General features: G+C 39.4%; 1 protein-coding gene across 2 annotated transcripts in view; it reads left to right on the top strand.

Annotated features, from left to right (window-relative positions):
• Nucleotides 1-17,665, top strand: part of NUP155 (nucleoporin 155) — a 55,100-nt gene that overhangs the window by 7,528 nt on the left and 29,907 nt on the right. The window contains exons 7-16 of one of the 2 annotated variants that reach the window (XM_067545546.1): nt 872-977; nt 5,014-5,087; nt 5,450-5,541; nt 5,691-5,788; nt 6,540-6,692; nt 10,355-10,455; nt 12,312-12,482; nt 13,951-14,061; nt 15,428-15,522; nt 16,314-16,402. In XM_067545546.1, the coding sequence (XP_067401647.1) occupies nt 872-977; nt 5,014-5,087; nt 5,450-5,541; nt 5,691-5,788; nt 6,540-6,692; nt 10,355-10,455; nt 12,312-12,482; nt 13,951-14,061; nt 15,428-15,522; nt 16,314-16,402 (1,090 nt within the window). The remainder of the gene's footprint in view (nt 1-871; nt 978-5,013; nt 5,088-5,449; nt 5,542-5,690; nt 5,789-6,539; nt 6,693-10,354; nt 10,456-12,311; nt 12,483-13,950; nt 14,062-15,427; nt 15,523-16,313; nt 16,403-17,665) is intronic. The other variant, XM_067545547.1, reaches the window with a different exon arrangement.

The following is a 17,665-nucleotide window of genomic DNA, read 5'->3' as shown; positions in this document are numbered from 1 at the left end:
CCGTTACCAGCCTTAATTTATTGAGTGATAGCATTTCTCTATTAAGAGCCCCTATCAACCTACAATCATGATAGTCTAGATAAGCTAATTTATTTGAGGAATGAGCAAAATAAGTTTGTTCAGCAAAGGACAAATACATCATGAGATTTCCTTTCTGACAGCTTTTACAGCCATTGCTGTCCCCAACCATCTTATCTCTACCTTCAAAACCAGCTTAACAGGAGTAGCTGTTGTGATCATTGGAGACTGATAACCCAGAAGTTGGCTGGGATGACGGTTGATCTGCTGTGATGAATTTAATTTTACTTCAGTGAATCAGTCTGCAGACTTTAGCCCAGTCCTTTGCCTCCAAAGGAACACTGTTGTATTAAGTCTTTTCTAGGTATTCTGTTTATTTTTATTATAATAAACATAATAATATACTGATTATTTTTATTAATTTACATTTTGTCAGCACCTGGAGGCTCCAACTAAGTCAGGGGGCCATTGTGATAGGTCCTGTAAAAATCAATTCTGCCCAAAGAAGTTACAGTCTTAGTTTTAAGAAATAATAGATGGCTGAAACAATTAGTCAATCGGTTACCTTTGTTCGGATGGCTCCTTGACACATTGCAGGAGAAAGTATGATATTATAAAAAACAAAACAAAAAACAGAAAATGTGTTTAGAAAACCACAAAAAATGGCTTTCTGATTTAGTGGCTTCTTAGTTTCTGAAACGACTTTTACTTATTTTTTTTTAATTATCTACATTTCAAATGGAGAGTGTCCCTTTAAGATTGGGTCCATGAAAACTGAATGTATTGCGTCGTCATGCAGGAATTCACATGATTATCTAGCTAGTTTTAATGCTTTATATGTTTTTAATTGTAGGCTGAGGCAGGCTGGTTTAGTCAACGATGTAGAAAGATCAATCATTCAAAGAGCTCCCTTTCTTTCCTTGTTCCTTCACTGCTGCAGTTCACATTCTCAGAGGATGGTAGGTGATAAAGTCTCAATAACTGAAATGTTTATAAGTTATTGTAAAATGATATTTAAAAAAAAAAAAAAAAACCTTAGGCCAACATTTTCACACTTGGGTGCATTGAGTTAAAGACAATGAGAGTAGCAAGTAGTTGGCAATTCTGAAAATCAGGTTATTTATTTAGATGCCTAAATATGGATTTAGGTACTGAAGTCTGAAAATGTTGACCGTAGTGGCTAAAGTCCCTATCTGTGGTACAAGTTTGGTAAGTTTACATACTGGAGTGATAATACTGTAATCTGAATAGCAAAACTTTTACTTGAAATGTTGTTATACAAAGATTTAAAATGTTTGTTTTGTGATGGATTGGACAGTGCTAGTCTGTCCTATTGTCCTACTTCAGTAAGATATGTATATGTCACTTTTAAATCTGTTCCTGGGCAGGAACCCATTGTAAATGGACTGTCCAGCTCTAACTGGAGCACTCTGTATGATGGGGTAGTCAATAGCGAGTTACAGTCTAAATCCGGACCGCCAGAGGCTTTTCAGCAGAACATGAGAAGTATGATGGGACTCAGGGCTTCAACCCTGCTAGAGGTGCACTAAGACTGAAAGCCCCAAATCATAAGAATGGCCATGCTGGGTCAGACTAATGGTCCATCTAGCCAGTATCGCATCTTCCGACAGTGCCCAATGCCAGGTTCTTCAGAGGGAATAAACAGAATAGTTAATCATTGCGTGATCCATCCTGATGCCCATTCCCAGCTTCCCGGTGCACCTCCTAGCAGGGCTGAAGCCCTGAGTCCAAGCACAGCTTCAGCCCCGCCTGGAATTGTGTCAGGACTTGGGGTTTCAGCGCCATCAGAGGCTTTGCAGGGTTCCTGTGGGTTTGAAAACATTTACCGGCGCTCCACTCCCATGTAGCTGAATTTAGGCCATGTACAGGGCTGACAATGGGAGCCCTGCTGCCTGGGGCTGACAGCCAAGTAGCTCTTGGACCACCACTTACTGTTCCAATCAAAATATGAAATGGCACCCCTGTCTCACAGACCCTGCAATTAAAATGTCCACAATTCCACCAAAGCTGCTGAGACATGCATATTTCCTGTCTGTCATGGAGAAACCTCCTCTGATTGGCTGCTTTTTCCTTGCTGCTAAACAGGGCTGCTGCAGGAAGCAGGCAGTGCTTTCTACCCCTGCCCCTCAGCAAGTGTCATTCTTACAGGAGACAGGAAGAAGACAAAAGAGTTCAGTGGCTTACGTCAGCTTTGCTCTTCCCTTCCCTCTATGCCAGTGACCAGGGGAGAGCTCTTGTGCCTTTTCCTCTTCTCTCCCTCCCTGCACCCCTTCCCTGGGTCTGTGTGTGGGTGATGAAGAGCCAGAGGAGCAAAGGTGAGCTAAGGTAGTCCCACCTCCAGTGCTTTCAACATTTAACAGCACTGTGTTTAAACATGGCAGCAAAAAAAAAAAAGAAAAAAGGAAAGTTTACATTGAAAACCATTTTAAAGAAGAGCAGGCTGACACTTTGTTTTATTTTGCTACAACATCCAAAGGGTCACCAGTATGTTTAATTTGTGCAGGGACTGTTGTTAAAAGTGGGAACATCAAACAACACTGAAATGAAGCACATGGATTTTGATCGCAAATATCTGGTGGGCTCCCATTTAAGATCAAACAAGATCGCTTCATTTTAAAGGATGTATATTTTTAGAGTACAAATATTATTTCAAAGGCTACTTGTGCTCAGGAAAAGGCAAATGAAGCTTTATGGAGGTGTGTGTTGATAATGGCAAAAAACACAGGAAACCTTTTGCAGATGTGAACATTATTAAGCAGTGTATGGTTACTACAGCTGAAACCCTTTTTGCAGAGAAGAAAGATGTTGACACTTTCAGACAGTTGCTACTCTCAGACACAACAGCTTTTCGGAGTGCTGAGATGATGGCACAAGACATTTTCAAGCAGTTGTATGAGAAACTGAAAATTGAAAAACTTTCCATGGCAGTGGATGAATCCTGTGATATCGGGCACAGCGCAGTTAGCATTGTGTCCGTTTTTTTGATGGGGAGAAAGAAATTTGGGGAAGAGTTTTCCCTTATATCACATAACAATCATATGACAGGTGAGGATTTGTTTAATTCTGTTCAAACTGTTTTGTCTAATGAAGGTTTTGATGTGACCCAGATTGTGTCAATTACAACAGATGATTCCTGCCATGATTGGTACTCTCCAAGAGCTTGTGAAATGTCTGCAAGATCTGAACCCCAATTTGATTTCCTATCAGAACAGCCATAATGGGTCAGACCAGTGGTCCATCTAGCCTAGTATCCTGTCTTCCGACAGTGGCCAATGTGAGATATTTTAGGGGGAAAGAACAGAACAGGTAATCACTGTAATCCACCAAATCGCACTTTGTGCGAAGCTTAGCGATGAGTATGTTCATGTAATGTCCATGGTGATTAAATGTGTCAATGTCCTTCAGTCCAAATCATCACTGCAACACAGACAGTTCAAAAGCTTTCTTTCCGAAGTGTCTGCCGATTACGATGACCTATTGGTTCATAATGACATCCACTGGCTGAGGAGACGGCAAGTACTAAGGAAGAAATTAGAGTTCATGTGGAAGAATAGTTACGTAACATTACAGGGAAAAAGGCAAAAGAGCTACACGTGTTTTTGAGGGATGCGGCAAGCATGAGCATCCTGGCCTTCCTTGTTGATTTAACGGGCCACTTACATTATTTTAACTTAAAGGTACAGGGACAAAATCAGAATGTAATGGATCTCCACAGCAGTGTCACTTCATTTCGAAACAAACTGAGTCTCTTCAAAAGGGATTTGGAAACTGGGGAGCTGCTGCATTTCCCAACGCTGCTAAGCTTCCAGAACACTGCAGACATGAATCAGATGGCATCATCTCAAAACAGACTTCTTCAAAAAAACTTCCAGCAGAGATTCCAAGAATTTGAAAATGTTAGACATCTTCCTGTTTGTTACGAACCCATTCATGGTACAAGCAAATGGCACTCGGTGTGATCAAGCAAAAACATCCTTTCCAGATGTTGAAAAAGCAAAACTACAGCTGGAGTTTACTGAGTTACAAGCAGATGAAGTGCTTAAGGTGCAACACACAAACTATATCTGAAACTTTCTGGACAACCCTTGTGCTGGACTCCACATCTCCACACTTGAGGAAGGTGGCATTTAACATTTTTACTATGTTTGGCTCTACATACATGTGTAAGTCAGCATTCTCAACAATGAACAACATTAAATCGTGTAATCGCTCTGTTCCAACTGATAATCATCTGTGCAATTGCCTTCATCTTGCCTTGACTGAACCCACTCCAAAATTCAAGGCCCTTGTGCAGCAGAGGACCTGTCACTTTTCCCAGTGATGGCGAGTAGTATAATTATACACTATTCATGCATATTTTATTTTACATTTGTATTGTATAAAAATGTTTGCTAGTGATAGTACAGTTTTAACAGTTTCACAGTAATTGAGACTTGCTTGATACCCATAGGTGGTGGTGTACGTGTTATTAGACTTGATTCATAAAAGATGAAGTGTATTATTATTTTCTTTCAAACTCTGATACTTGTTAAAATAAATCACCAAAGGCTGAAAAGTTTTGAATATATATGCCTACAAATTTTATTTGACAAAACACATAAAAAACCCTGTTGTCTGAAAGTGTTTTAATGCTAATATTTGCATCTCTTTGACATTTTATCTAAATACTTTTTCAAAGTCTCAGATGTAATTTATTACATCTTTCTTGGAAGTTATTTTTAGGTTATACAGTGGGTTGTTTTTTTTTCCATTTAATGCACTAAACATATAAGCAATAGGCCTTGGGTATATTTCACAGCATTGTATGTGTCTGACTACCCCTGCTGTATGAGTACATTCTAATAAGTGATTCAGTCAAACTACAGGCAAATCTATCCTTGTAAAGTTTCAATATTATCAGTTTTACTTAGTCTGTATCAATTAGTTCACACCAAATCCAATTTTGATTTTCACATGCTTTTTTTTCTTTTGCAGATCCCATAGTTCAAATTGCCATTGACAACTCTCGAAACATCCTATATTCCCGCTCAGAAAAAGGAGTGATACAGGTATGCGATTACTTTTGATGTTCTATTTGGAGTTTCTTATGCATAAATAATTTTTACCCTCCCCATCTGAAAAACTATGTTTATACATTAGTAATTTCTATATGCCAGTCAGGATGTGAAGGATTTCCCTCGGGATTTTTTTCCTGCATTTATTTCCCTCTAGCAATACATGCACTCAAACTTTTATATTGTAATCATGATCCTTTCTATTAAAGACTGGGAAGGACTACTGCCTCAGTCCTCTGGTGTATCGAAGCTTGAGGCCACAGAAGAATTGAGAGAAATCTGATTCACTGCATGGTGGGATAAAGTTGTGTGCATTAATTTAATTGTGAAACTATTAAACTGTTATTAAATTACAGGTTTATGATTTGGGTCAGGATGGTCAAGGAATGACCAGAGTTGCTTCTGTTTCTCAGAATGCTGTTGTTTCTGCTGCTGGAAACATTGCTAGGTAATATGAAGAGTCTGATATGAAATACTTCCTGTTGGATGATCTGTTTCATTTTTTTATATTTTACCAAACTTTTGAAGAGTGCTGTTTATTCTCTGATTTGTTTATTGCATGATGTGAGTTACATAAACTCTTTTCTATTCTTTTAGGACTATAGATCGTTCTGTTTTTAAGCCTATTGTTCAAATAGCAGTAATTGAAAATACAGAATCCATAGATTGCCAGTTACTGGCAGTCACACATGCTGGTAAGAAATCAGTATTAAATTATCTCTTTCCCTTATTGGTAAATAGGATCTGCATAGGTTTGGAAAATTGACAAACATTTTGGTTTGCAAAGTTGCCGATCCCCTCCTGCATTCTAGAACATTTATATAGTGACAGTTATAATAACGTTAGCTATCTCTTGTGTATTGTTTTAAACGTTTAAAGCACTTCAGACATCTGATAAATACTTGATCCTACCATATAATTATTTATCATGTTTTACGGTTGAGGAAATAGGGGGAGAGTGACTTGCCAAAAGTTACACAGAAAACTAGTGGCAGAGCAGGCTCTGGTCTACACTTACCCGGCAATTTGGCGATTAGCTTGCATAACTCCCGTCGATTGCTGTGCTTCCCTTCTGCACGGAGTCTTCACTGCACTGTGCCAACGGGAACTGCATTCTCATTGACACAGCGCTGCGCCACTTGAAGGGGTGGTTTAACTGCGTCGACTTCTGGATCGATTGGGTGGGTCTTCACTGACTGCTCAATCGATCGAGATAGGTCGATCTGACGGTGGCGACTTTGCTGTCATCAGTGTAGATGTACCCAAGGATTAGAATCATTTGGTTTGGATAGAAAGATCATTTGGTTTAGATAGAAACGAAATCTAATAGTAATTGTACAGAATTTCTTACAAGCTTCTGAATTAAACCTTGCATCAAATGTGCTGAAACAGTTAGCCAGTTATCATATTTACACCATTGCCTAAGAGTGATCTCCTTTGTCCTAGGTGTACGAATGTATTTTAGTACATCCCCATTTAAGCATCCAATGGTTCGACCCTCCATGTTAACATTGGTTCACATCCGCTTGCCTCCAGGATTTTCTGCTTCTTCTAATGTAGAGAAGCCATCAAAGGTGCACAGAGCTCTTTATAGCAAAGGTAAGCTTTGGAGTACAGCTTAAATTAAAAGATCTGTTCTTTAAGACTTTTTTATAACAAGTAGCACCACCATGATTGCTTTTTAGAGTAGGAAACTTGGCAAAGGAAATGCCAAGAATTAAGAATTACTTTTTTGTTAGTGTGGTGTTTTTGTTGGGATTTTTTGGGAGGGTTTCATACTTTTCATAAAACCTTAGTGTTCGTGAAAGGTACCAGTTTGACAATATTAGAACCAACAGTTCTATCCGTTTGTCATCTATCGATCTACAGAACAAGTTTAACACAGGCAGTGGCATAGTACACTATTCTTCCACTATACCTCAAGTTTGTCCTTGAAAGATGCTCTATGGGGGACAAAGTGATAATTAGGCTCTATGCTCATTAAGTCCTTGGCCTCTTTGCTTAGTTTGCCAATGTGTGTGCCAGTTGTGTTAGTGATATTGGCTGATTTACTCATTGATTTCATCTAGGGTGCCAAATAGCTTTCAGATGGCTTCAGTTTTTGGTCACTAAGGACCTAGACCAAATTCAAACCTGTGACCTAGAACTGGAAAAAAAACCCTCTGATGTCACTGGCCTCTCCTGCCATTCAGTTGTCTTCAAGGGAAATTTTCAGAGACGTGTAAAGGAGATATGCAGCTAAGCACTTTAAAGACCCTGGGCACTATATGACCAAACTACATTGCAATTCTTCAAATGTTACCCTTTGGTGTTTGTTGTTCCCTTTGTTTTTTTAATTAAAATATAGATCTTTGAGGCTTTAGTATCAAATTAAATATGCAGCTGTACTGATGCAACTGTGCTGCTAGTGCAGATGCTCTATTCATAATTACACCATCTCCCTAAGGGGCAGTAGCTATTGCTGTCCACATGGGTGCTTAGGTTGCTATAACTTGCGTTGCTGGGGTGGGGGGGACTTTTTCACACCTCTGAGTGACATACATTATATCAAAGGAAGGACTGTTGGCTACTAGCCCTGAATTAGTTATAATGTGGCAAGGCACCTCCACTTGTCAGCCTCAGCGTTTCTCCCGGTGGTGGTGGGGGGGCCCTGGAGTAAATCACTTTTCCTCCAGAAGGTTTCTGCCCACACTCTGGTTTATTTTTCGATGTTTACAAAGTGAGCTGCAAGGTAGGCCCCAGTAGTACTCTTCAGCCAAATAAAAGAAACAAACTCATAACACAAAGAGGCAGTACCTTTTCCTGTCCCCTCTCTGGAATGTTGCCTTATTATGCTGGCTTCTGGGTGCCAGTCCTTTCCCAAACAGAAGTTGGCTTGGTTGATCCTGTACAAAGAGGAGGGCAGCCTTTTTTCCTTGCTGCCACTAGTCTCTGATTTCTCCTCCCTCTGTCTTACCAGAGGAGGGGTTTTTAAAGGTCACAGACAGCCCTTAATTGGACTCTGGTGTCTCTAGTTAGCCTGAGGTAACCTCTTTTCAGCTTATAGGGAAAAGGGCCTTTACCATTCTAGGGCTGATGTATCTACCTTCCACCACTCTCTGGCAGCTGTCGGGTCTGACTTTGTCACGCTATGAACCATTTCTAAATATCTACATTAAATAGTCCTTAATGCACTGTTACCAATAAATAAAAATAATAATTAATGAAGATGTACATTATGCTTTATATGTTCAGGACACTATATAAATATTAACTAATCCTTATAGGTCTCTTGTGAGGTAGATGGAAATGTTCATTTTACTGATTGGAGGATAGATGTTTGCAAAGGCAAGCAGCAAGGCAGTGGCAAATCTGTTTGGTCCAGATCATAGCAGTATCCAACCTGTCTTCAGTAAAATTATTTTAATTTTTTTCTTTAATATTTTTAGTTAACCTTTTTCTGTTTAAGCCTGTGCAGCACAGCATGTAACTTAAGGGCCAAAAGCAACATGCATAATTCTGGTATGACCCAATCACCCTCTGGAGTGCAGGGTGAAGACATAACTGATCCACTGTAAGCTTTTATTGCTGGTGAACCCTGATAAACAATTGTTATTACTCTGTCATGGAAGATACAACTGCAAGCACATATTACTCTGTGTGTGTGTGTGTGTGTGTGTGTGTGTGTGTGTGTGTGTGTGTGTGTGTGTGTGTGTGTGTGTGTGTGTGTGTGTGTGTGTGTGTGTGTGTGTGTGTGTGTGTGTGTGTGTACACGCGTGCGTGCACAAACTAGATGTGGCTCCTGGATTCCCAGAACGTTGTTAGTAGGGCATTTGGTGTTGTAAACCTATTCCAAATGCATCAGATTCTGTGTATTATTTTAGCACTGAACTTTCTCCTAGATAGCTAGAAAAATATTTTGTCCCCCTGTAACAAGGTGCACTCACCTCTCATGAATGTCCCCTACTCCAAGTGCATGTTCCTGCACTTTCTTTCTCTGATTGGGGTGGGTCTTCGTCAGCTCAGTCCTCTGGCCGAACCACACGGTCTGTATGTGGATAAATAAACCTCTTCCAGGGTACACTGTCCAAATGTCCTTCAGCCCTCTGTGGGCTCTGTCCCTGAATAGTCCCAGTCCTGATATGAGGCCATGTCATCAGGGCTCCCTCCCCGAACCCTCTTTGCCTGCAATGGCCTTTCTGGTCTCTGCTCTCTGGCCTGGCCTCTAAACTAATTCAGTTCCCCTTCTGGGGTACATCAAGATCCAGGCCACTTCCCCAGTGGCTGGTGCAGGGGACCTGGGCCCACCCTCTACTCTGGGTCCCAGCCCAGGGACCCTCTAAGTAGCAGCTGTCAGCCATGTCCCTTTTTTAAGCTATTCTGATGCTCAAATTCCCTGGGCCACTTCCCCATGACCTCGCACTGTCTTCACCTTTACCTCAGGGCCTTGTCTCTGTGCAGTCCAGCAATCGGCCCAGAGCTCCTTGCTCTCACTAGCTTCTGCCCGTATTGCCTGTTCGAGGTCCTTCTGGTTGCTCAGTCAGTCACACTCCTTCAACTCCTTAATGGTCCCTAGCACTGCAGCTCCTTTTTATAGGGTCCTCCTGGCCCCTGATTGGCTGCATACCCTGCAGCCACTCTAGCCTGCTTGGGGGACTTCTCTGCTCCTCTCCAGGGATTAGTGTGGTAAGACCCTGGGGCCTGTAACAGGGGCCTTTGGGTCTAGTCTACCCTGTAACACTCCCACTTTGAATACAGCAATTTGCATTTTTGACACTGCGCTAATCATAGAATGATGAATCTACTTTAGGAAAGAGCTATTTACAATTTTCATAGCATTGAATTTATTATTAAAACAACAGATATATTTTACTTTCAGGGTATATTTAAACATTTCATCATCTTTCATAAAAATCAGTGAAAAATGTTAAATCATTTTCTGTCTTAATTTTAACCTTGTTTGTGCGCATGTATAAAACATATTAGAATACACTCTGTGCATATATAGTGCATGTCAGAATATATTGCAAAAGGAATCCAGAAAACTATTCAAATACAGCATCCTGAACCAAAAGAGCAGTTCAATTAAATATAGATCTGCACTAAAACCCCTTAGATACTTAAGTTTATAAACTCAACGGTTACATGTTGATCTGCTTGTAAAATTAATTTAAGAATTTGTAGAGTGGACTTGTATTGAATTTAAATCTAGGTTTAGCAACAGTGGGCCTGATAGAAGTTTTTGCTTCCACTAAGGAGTCTTAATTTTACTGTTTTGTCAGGTGTCCTGCTGATGGCTGCCTCTGAAAATGAGGATAATGATATCTTGTGGTGTATCAATCATGATTCTTTCCCTTTCCAAAAGCCAATGATGGAAACACAGGTAGGAAGCTCTTTAATATTGTTAAATAATATTTTTTTAGGAGGCATGCAGAATATTATTTGAATATCATAGGCTTCATGAATAACTTTTAAAGTTCCTATATAGAATAGGTAACTTACACCAAAACTGCTGTGACTAGTTATTTGGTAAGTATTTATTAAGCTACTTAACAGTGTATTTTTTTTTAAATTCAGTATAGTTTTTTGTAGTACCTGTCCCACACTAAGTATCTCTGTTTGGTGAAAGGAGCTGGTGTCTTTCAATGGGAACTGCCACTTCAATACTTCCCAGCTGGAAGTATTGCATCAGTTTGAGGCAAAGTAGGATTGAATGAAACACTTCGGCAATTAGAAATCCTTGGAAATTTTCTACTGTTTTTGTTCTGGTGGTGCCTGCAATGTTATAGGAACTTTCCATAAACACAGCAAGACACAGTCCTGCCACACAAAGTGCTTATAATCTAAGAGGATCAACATTTGAAGGGCGGGGGAGATATTACATTATTTTTGTTTTAATTAAACAAGTACATCAATTCTTCCAGACTTCCCTCAATCATTCCATTATTTGGCCCATTACTTGTAGGTGTCACAAGGGAAGAGTGGGTCTTTAGCAGAAATTTGAAGGAGAAGAGAATAGTTGTCTGATGAATCAATTCAGTTAGGGCATTCTATGCATACAATGCACATGGAAGAAGGCATGAAGATTGTTGTTGGAGAAGTGGACAAGTGAGCTTTTAGGGGAATTAGGGTGGGGTTAGGGCCTACACTAAAAAGGCAGGATAGTTAAGTAGGAAGAGGCAGGGCTAGTTTAAAAGTCCTATGTAAAGTCAGGTTTGGATAAATTTAATGGCTAGTTTTACAACTCATCCCCTACCTCCTCCTCCCCCCCCCCCCAAAAAAAAAAAAAAAAGTCTACTTGTAGTTTTACATTAGAAACATCAGGTACTGATATCCCTTCCTCCCTTTTTGTTAAGGCAGTTTGGCAGTGTTTGGAGGAAGGGGCTGACTGTGCCATACAGAGCTGCAACCCTTTTTTGTCATTGCCTGACTCTCCCATCAGTTTCCTCCCTTCTGGCTTCTGTTTCTTCCCAGTAATACTTGTGTGAGAGAAAATAAATAATATTTAGATAGGTCCTCTGTGGGCTGTTGCTGTTTGGCCCTTCCAAAGGGCCTCTCCATCTGTGCCTGAAGTAAAGGGGTAGAGCTGGGAGAGGACTGATGATCTGACTGGGTGTAGGAGCAGCTTCACAGGATTCCCCAGTTATTGGAGGAATCCTTTCAATAACAAAACAACACACATACTGAACAGCTTGGAGACTAGAAGGTTAGAAACTGGATCTAGGACTGTGGGCTAAAACCAAGCAGGTGGTAGGTAGCCTTAAGCTACGTCCTTCCTACCAAGTGCCTTGGCTTGAATTATATATATACCACTCTTGCCAGTCTGTCACTGGAAGTTTTTTTAAAAGTCTCATGTCTCAGTTGCAGCTTTGGGTATTTTTTTAAATTATAACAGTTTTTATGCATTTGGAGTTTTGTACAGTTTGCAGCTTGGTTTTATTATTTGTATTGTTAGTAGCAACGTAGGGCCTCATTATGCTAGTTGTACATACAAATAATGAACTGTCCCAAAGAGCTTTCAGTTTATAGCTGGAAGTAGTTTGATGGGTTTTTAATCTGGTAGTGGTACATGTGCATGTTTCTGTATTTAATGGCTTATTTTCTTAGAGGCTCGTTGTCTTGAGAATACTTCGGTTTCTACCCTGTGTAATATTAAATACGGGTTATTTAGATATCACCATAGGTGTACAAAACATGCATCTTGTATCATACGTTTGATAATATTCATCTTTTATTCAGATGACCACACATGTTGATGGACATTCCTGGGCTCTTTCTGCCATAGATGAGTTGAAAGTTCCAAAGGTGATAACACCACTGAATAAAGACCTTATTCCAATAACTGATTCTCCTGTTGTTGTACAACAACACATGCTGCCACCAAAGAAATTTGTTCTGCTCTCAGCCCAGGTGTGTGTTAGATTTTTTTTTTCCTGTTGTTTAGAAATTGGGAGAGGGGAGAAGCGGAAATGTAAAGCTTAATGACTGACCCAGTGCCTCAAAGGGCTACTCGTGTGTGGAGTTTGCAGAGAATACCTTTGAGGAGGGGAGGAGAAAAAGGGTTACAGAGCCGTTTGTAAATTCTATAAACCAACTCAAGATTATAGGACCAGATTCAATTCTGACATAAATTGATGTGTCTCCATAGATTTCAGGGGAGTTACATGGATTTATATCAGCTAGTGGCTGATAGTTCAAAATATTCTTAGAGTATGTCTACATAGGAGTGTGATTCCTAACTTGAGTAGACACAGAACACACTACAGACAGCACTGCAGCTGCGGTAGCATGGGCTAGCCATCCCAAGGGGCTCTGGGTGGGTTTGTACATGGTGCAACTAGCCCATACTGCTGCTACCCCTGCTTCTGTGGCTACACTAATGTTTTTAACACTCCATCTTGATGAGAGCTAACTTTAATATGTTTACTTGAGCTCAGAATCACTCCCCCAGCTCTGAGTATAGATATGCCCTCAGATACGTAAAATCGGAACAAACACTGGTTACTGAGATAACTGTGAATCCTAAGGTTTGAACTAGGAGCAAGAATTCATTGTTGTCAGTGGAATTTTGAACAAAGAATTCCACATTTCTCTGCCCACAAAAGAAATCAATGATGGACAAGAACTTCAGTATTTTTTATTTAAAAGGCTTACATTTAAAAATAACTGAGTTTAATTAGTATTAAAATGTAATGGCTCTTCACAATCAGGAGGGAAATTTTGCTATAATTCAACCTGCTGATAACTTAGTAACTAGGAAATATACTAAAATTAGTTGCCAGCTTGCTGCAGTCCTGTTGTAGTTTTGTAATCATAAGGCTGTTACAGCTTATTGCTGTGAGGCTGGTTACATCACACCACAAGATCCACCACAGAATGTACAGATATGTGCTATGAAAGCGGCATAGAAATGCTGCAGGTTATTCGGAGCCTGGTTATTGTAACTCAGGGCTTGTCTTCATTGCAACAGTTAGCTTGAGTTTCTCCACTAGCATAAGCCTAGCTCAAGTTAGAGTGCCACACTGTGAAACAATACTTGAATCACACAGAGTGATTGGATGAGCAGAGTAATGAGTTGTGCTAACTCAAGCATGTATCTGCATCCTCACTTCATTACTAACTTGAAGAGTACTAGAGCTTCAGCCCTTACCCCCGATGGGCCAACTATTTCAAGTTTAAAATACTATTTAACTTGAGCTAGAGATTTTTGTGTGCACAGGAGTTGGGTTGGGACAACACTCTCTATACCCTGAGCTAACATTGAAGAGAGACAAGCCCTCAGTGTGTTAGATGAGTATATTGCATTTTTGTTTGCCAATCAAAAAATATGGAACTCATTATTTCAGACTTTGTTTTGCTTTATTTTCCTTTCTTTTAGGGGAGCCTTATGTTTCATAAACTCAGACCTGTAGATCAGTTGCGACATCTTCTAGTTTGCAATGTAGGTGGTGATGGAGAGGAGATTGAAAGGTTTTTCAAGTTACATCAGGTGGGAATCTTTAACTTGCCATAGGAAAAAAGTCCTCTTAATAGACTTAAAGCTCGTCTATATGGAAAGCTAGTATGCTGCAAGCTGGGTTGTAAATCTACAGCACTGAAGCCTGCCACTCGATGACTAGCCGCTTGAACCCTGATATCATGCACTAAAGATTCCATGGTGCGGTTTGACAGGATTCACATGGCCAGTCAGTGTGCAGCAGGCTAGAGTGCTCTGGATTTTACAGTCTAGCTTGTCATACACTAACTCTCCATTAGTCAAGCTCTCACTGTAGTCATATACCTGGATTAGTTTGTATTGTAAACGTGGCCATTCTTTGGCTTCAAGAATGTTAGTTCTCATTAAGTGTAATGTTGTTTTCCTTAAAACTGTCTGTTTCATGACAAATACAGAATTCTGACAAGAATTGGGAATGCAGTTCTCTGATTAGAAAAATTATTAATCTTCGGATAAACAGTGTCACAGTCTTAGAAATTTAGCTTTTCAGAAAAGTTTTTTATATTCTTCAGTGGCTGCAAGTACTTATAATCCATCTACCTTTTCAACTAAATGTGACTTCAAGCAAGCTAGAATGAAACTTTTTTACATAATATGATTTTATTTGATAAGTGTAGTTTTTTCTTAATTTATATATCACAGCATAGTAGTAATGAAACCTCACAATATCTGCTATTATTTCTTTGAGAAGTGGTGTGAGACAAGTTTTTTTAAGTGACTTATTAATCCTTGACATTCACGAATAGCAAATACAATCATTTAAATCATATAGATTTTATCCTTCTTAACAGTAACTTAATAAACTCACATTTCCAGGCAAGTATAATACATTTTCACCTTACCTATAAAACAGTTTCCATATATTTAATCTACCACCACCTTATTTAACCTGTCAAGAATCAAGCGCATGCATAGAGAGCTTTCATGGATCACTTTACCTCCACAACAGGTTCTGTCTACACTAGAAACACTACGGCGGTGTAGCTACAGCTGTGCTGTTGTAGAGCTATAATGTAGACACTTACTACAGTGATAGAAGAGGTACTTCTGTCACTGTAGTAAATCCACCCCTCCAAGGAATGGTAGCTAGGTTGACAGAGGAATTCTTCCTAGTTCAGCTTAAACTACATCGCATAGGGCGTGACGTTTTTCACAGCCCTGAGAGATGTAGTTAAGCCAACCTAACCGTGTAGCATAGACCAGCCCTTAGTCTTCTCAATGTTGAACTGAAATGAGTCTTGAATGTTTTGTGAGGGGTCAATATAACTCCTTCAAACTTTTTAACACCATGATCTAAATTGTCAATTAATACCAGGGTCTAAATTGTTGTTAATCTGATAAAAAGCATGATTTCCTACAGGAAGACCAGGCCTGTGCCACTTGCCTTATCCTTGCCTGCTCTACTGCTGCTTGTGATAGAGAAGTGTCTGCGTGGGCTACTCGAGCATTTTTTAGGTAAGTTTCAATTAATTTGTTTGTAGATTGTGCCTTGAATTTAAGAGTTTAAATTCTAATGCTACTATAGCCACAAATAAATGCTCTTGCTGCTTTTACAGTAGACAGAAACTTTTTGAGTTCTATATAAAATATTTTAAAATTAGTGTAGACTCTTAAAGTAATGTGGAACATGCATGTCTGCTTAGTTAGAAGTGAAAAGTTCCAGAGGTGTAGCTGTGTTAGTCTGTATACAGCAAAAACAATGAAAGTCCTGTAGCACCTTGAAGACTAACAAATTTCTGTGGGCATAAGCTTTCGTGGGCTGCAACCCACTTCGTCAGATGCTGTGGGTTGCAGCCCATGAAAGCTTATGCCTGCAGAAATTTGTTAGTCTTTAAGGTGCTACAGGACTCTCCTTTTTTTAGTCAGAAGCGTGTACAAAACTTTTTTTTTTTTTAAAGAAGTTGTAACTTCTGCATATAACTCTCATACTCCACAAAAAATCAACGAATAAAAATGGCATAATTGTTCAGAAAAAAGCGTGTGGAGTTGAACATCTAATTTGTCTGTAATTGCATATGCTAATGACCTGCTGCTCATCTAATTTGTAATTATTCAGTCTCCAAATTTGCTTGCACAAATCAGGCATGCAGTCACATGTACATTTTTCTGAAAATTTTAGGTTAGTATTTTTAACCCAAGAAATGAAAAATTGCATTATTTCCTGTTTGTTTAACCCACATTTAACAAAATAAGGCCTGAAAATCAGATGACCTATATATGTGATAGTCTTTTTTGGCATACCTTAGGTATGGCGGAGAAGCACAGATGCGATTTCCATCAGCTTTGCCACCGCCAAGCAACGTAGGACCAATTTTGGGTTCTCCTGTTCCTGCTAGTGAGTAGCAAACATTACAGTGATTTTTCTTCTAAATTTTGTTGCATTTTCACAATTTCTTGTATCTTTACACTTTCTTATTTATATGACATATTTTCCTTCTTTCCATTCACTGCCTCAGTTTCAGGGTAAACCTGCTGATTATCAGGGTTGACTTTTTACATTACTTTTTCTTTGGATTATTTTGGATTTTGTGGCTCACTGATGTAATTCTAAAATATGTCCAGGTCTTCTAGAGATCCTGTCATGTTTATAAAGGAAATACAGACCGCCTGTGCGAAAAATCACGTTGGCAGCCAGAAAGCAATTTATTAACACTAATGCTTTATAGTGAAAGAATTAGTCACTTATCATATGATATATTGCAGCATATCGTCTCACACCTCCACAGGCACTGGAGGTCTACCCATTTGTTGGTGATGGAAGAAATGAGAGGGAAAATAAGTTAATTGTTAGGATTTTTGTAGCTGTTTTCCCCTTTCCAAGCTCATGTCCCAACACACAGTTCTTGTTTAGTCTTCTGTGCCACAAGAGAACTAATCCTGTTACTTGCCCTCCCCCAACCTCCTTTGAACTTTTAATTTAACGCTAATTAGAGTGAAGGTGTCTCTCTGTTATTCAGCTCCAGCTATGAGGTGGGCAGATTTTATGCAAACATCTATAAATAGATGCTAATCTAATTTGCAAATGCCCCTTTTATTCCAATCATAGCTAATCTCTACATATGAGGTCTGTCATGATTAATTGCGATTAACAAGGAACTCTGATTAAACCACTAAGCTAAATTTCACTTTTTGACCTAAGTTAGAATTTGAACCTAGTTCTCTAGTGGTCAAGGATGATTGAGTTAACTTACAATGTCCTCTAGCCTGATCTGACACATGGTTTTGATTTTTCATAGAATAAAGTAGTACGACTAAAAGGTTCTGATATTGCTATGGGAAAGAATTTCATTGAGTGTATAGAATAAAGTGGGAGATAACAGGTTCCATTTTCAGCCCCAGGTCTAACTGAAAAGAAGTATTTGGGAAAGTGTGCATTGGATTGGGATGAGACCTACAACAATGAGTAGCCCTTTCCTTTAGTACTCTTAACAGTGGTTTAAAACACTACAAAATTCGGCCATTTTAAATGCTCAGTTAGCTACTTTCCAAGCTTTATGATTTTGCCTAATATAAAGCTTGTGCTGTGGAATCAGTTTCTCCAAGCAACCTGTGATAGAAACAAAATATTTAATTTCTGTTTATACTGGGGGAGAAGAGT

This window comes from Emydura macquarii, unplaced genomic scaffold, assembly GCF_026122565.2.
Source record: "Emydura macquarii macquarii isolate MOO-44397 ecotype Brisbane River unplaced genomic scaffold, CSIRO-AGI_Emac_v2 contig_1045, whole genome shotgun sequence".
NCBI classification, from domain to species: Eukaryota; Metazoa; Chordata; order Testudines; family Chelidae; genus Emydura; species Emydura macquarii.
This window is presented reverse-complemented; position numbering and strand designations above follow the sequence as displayed.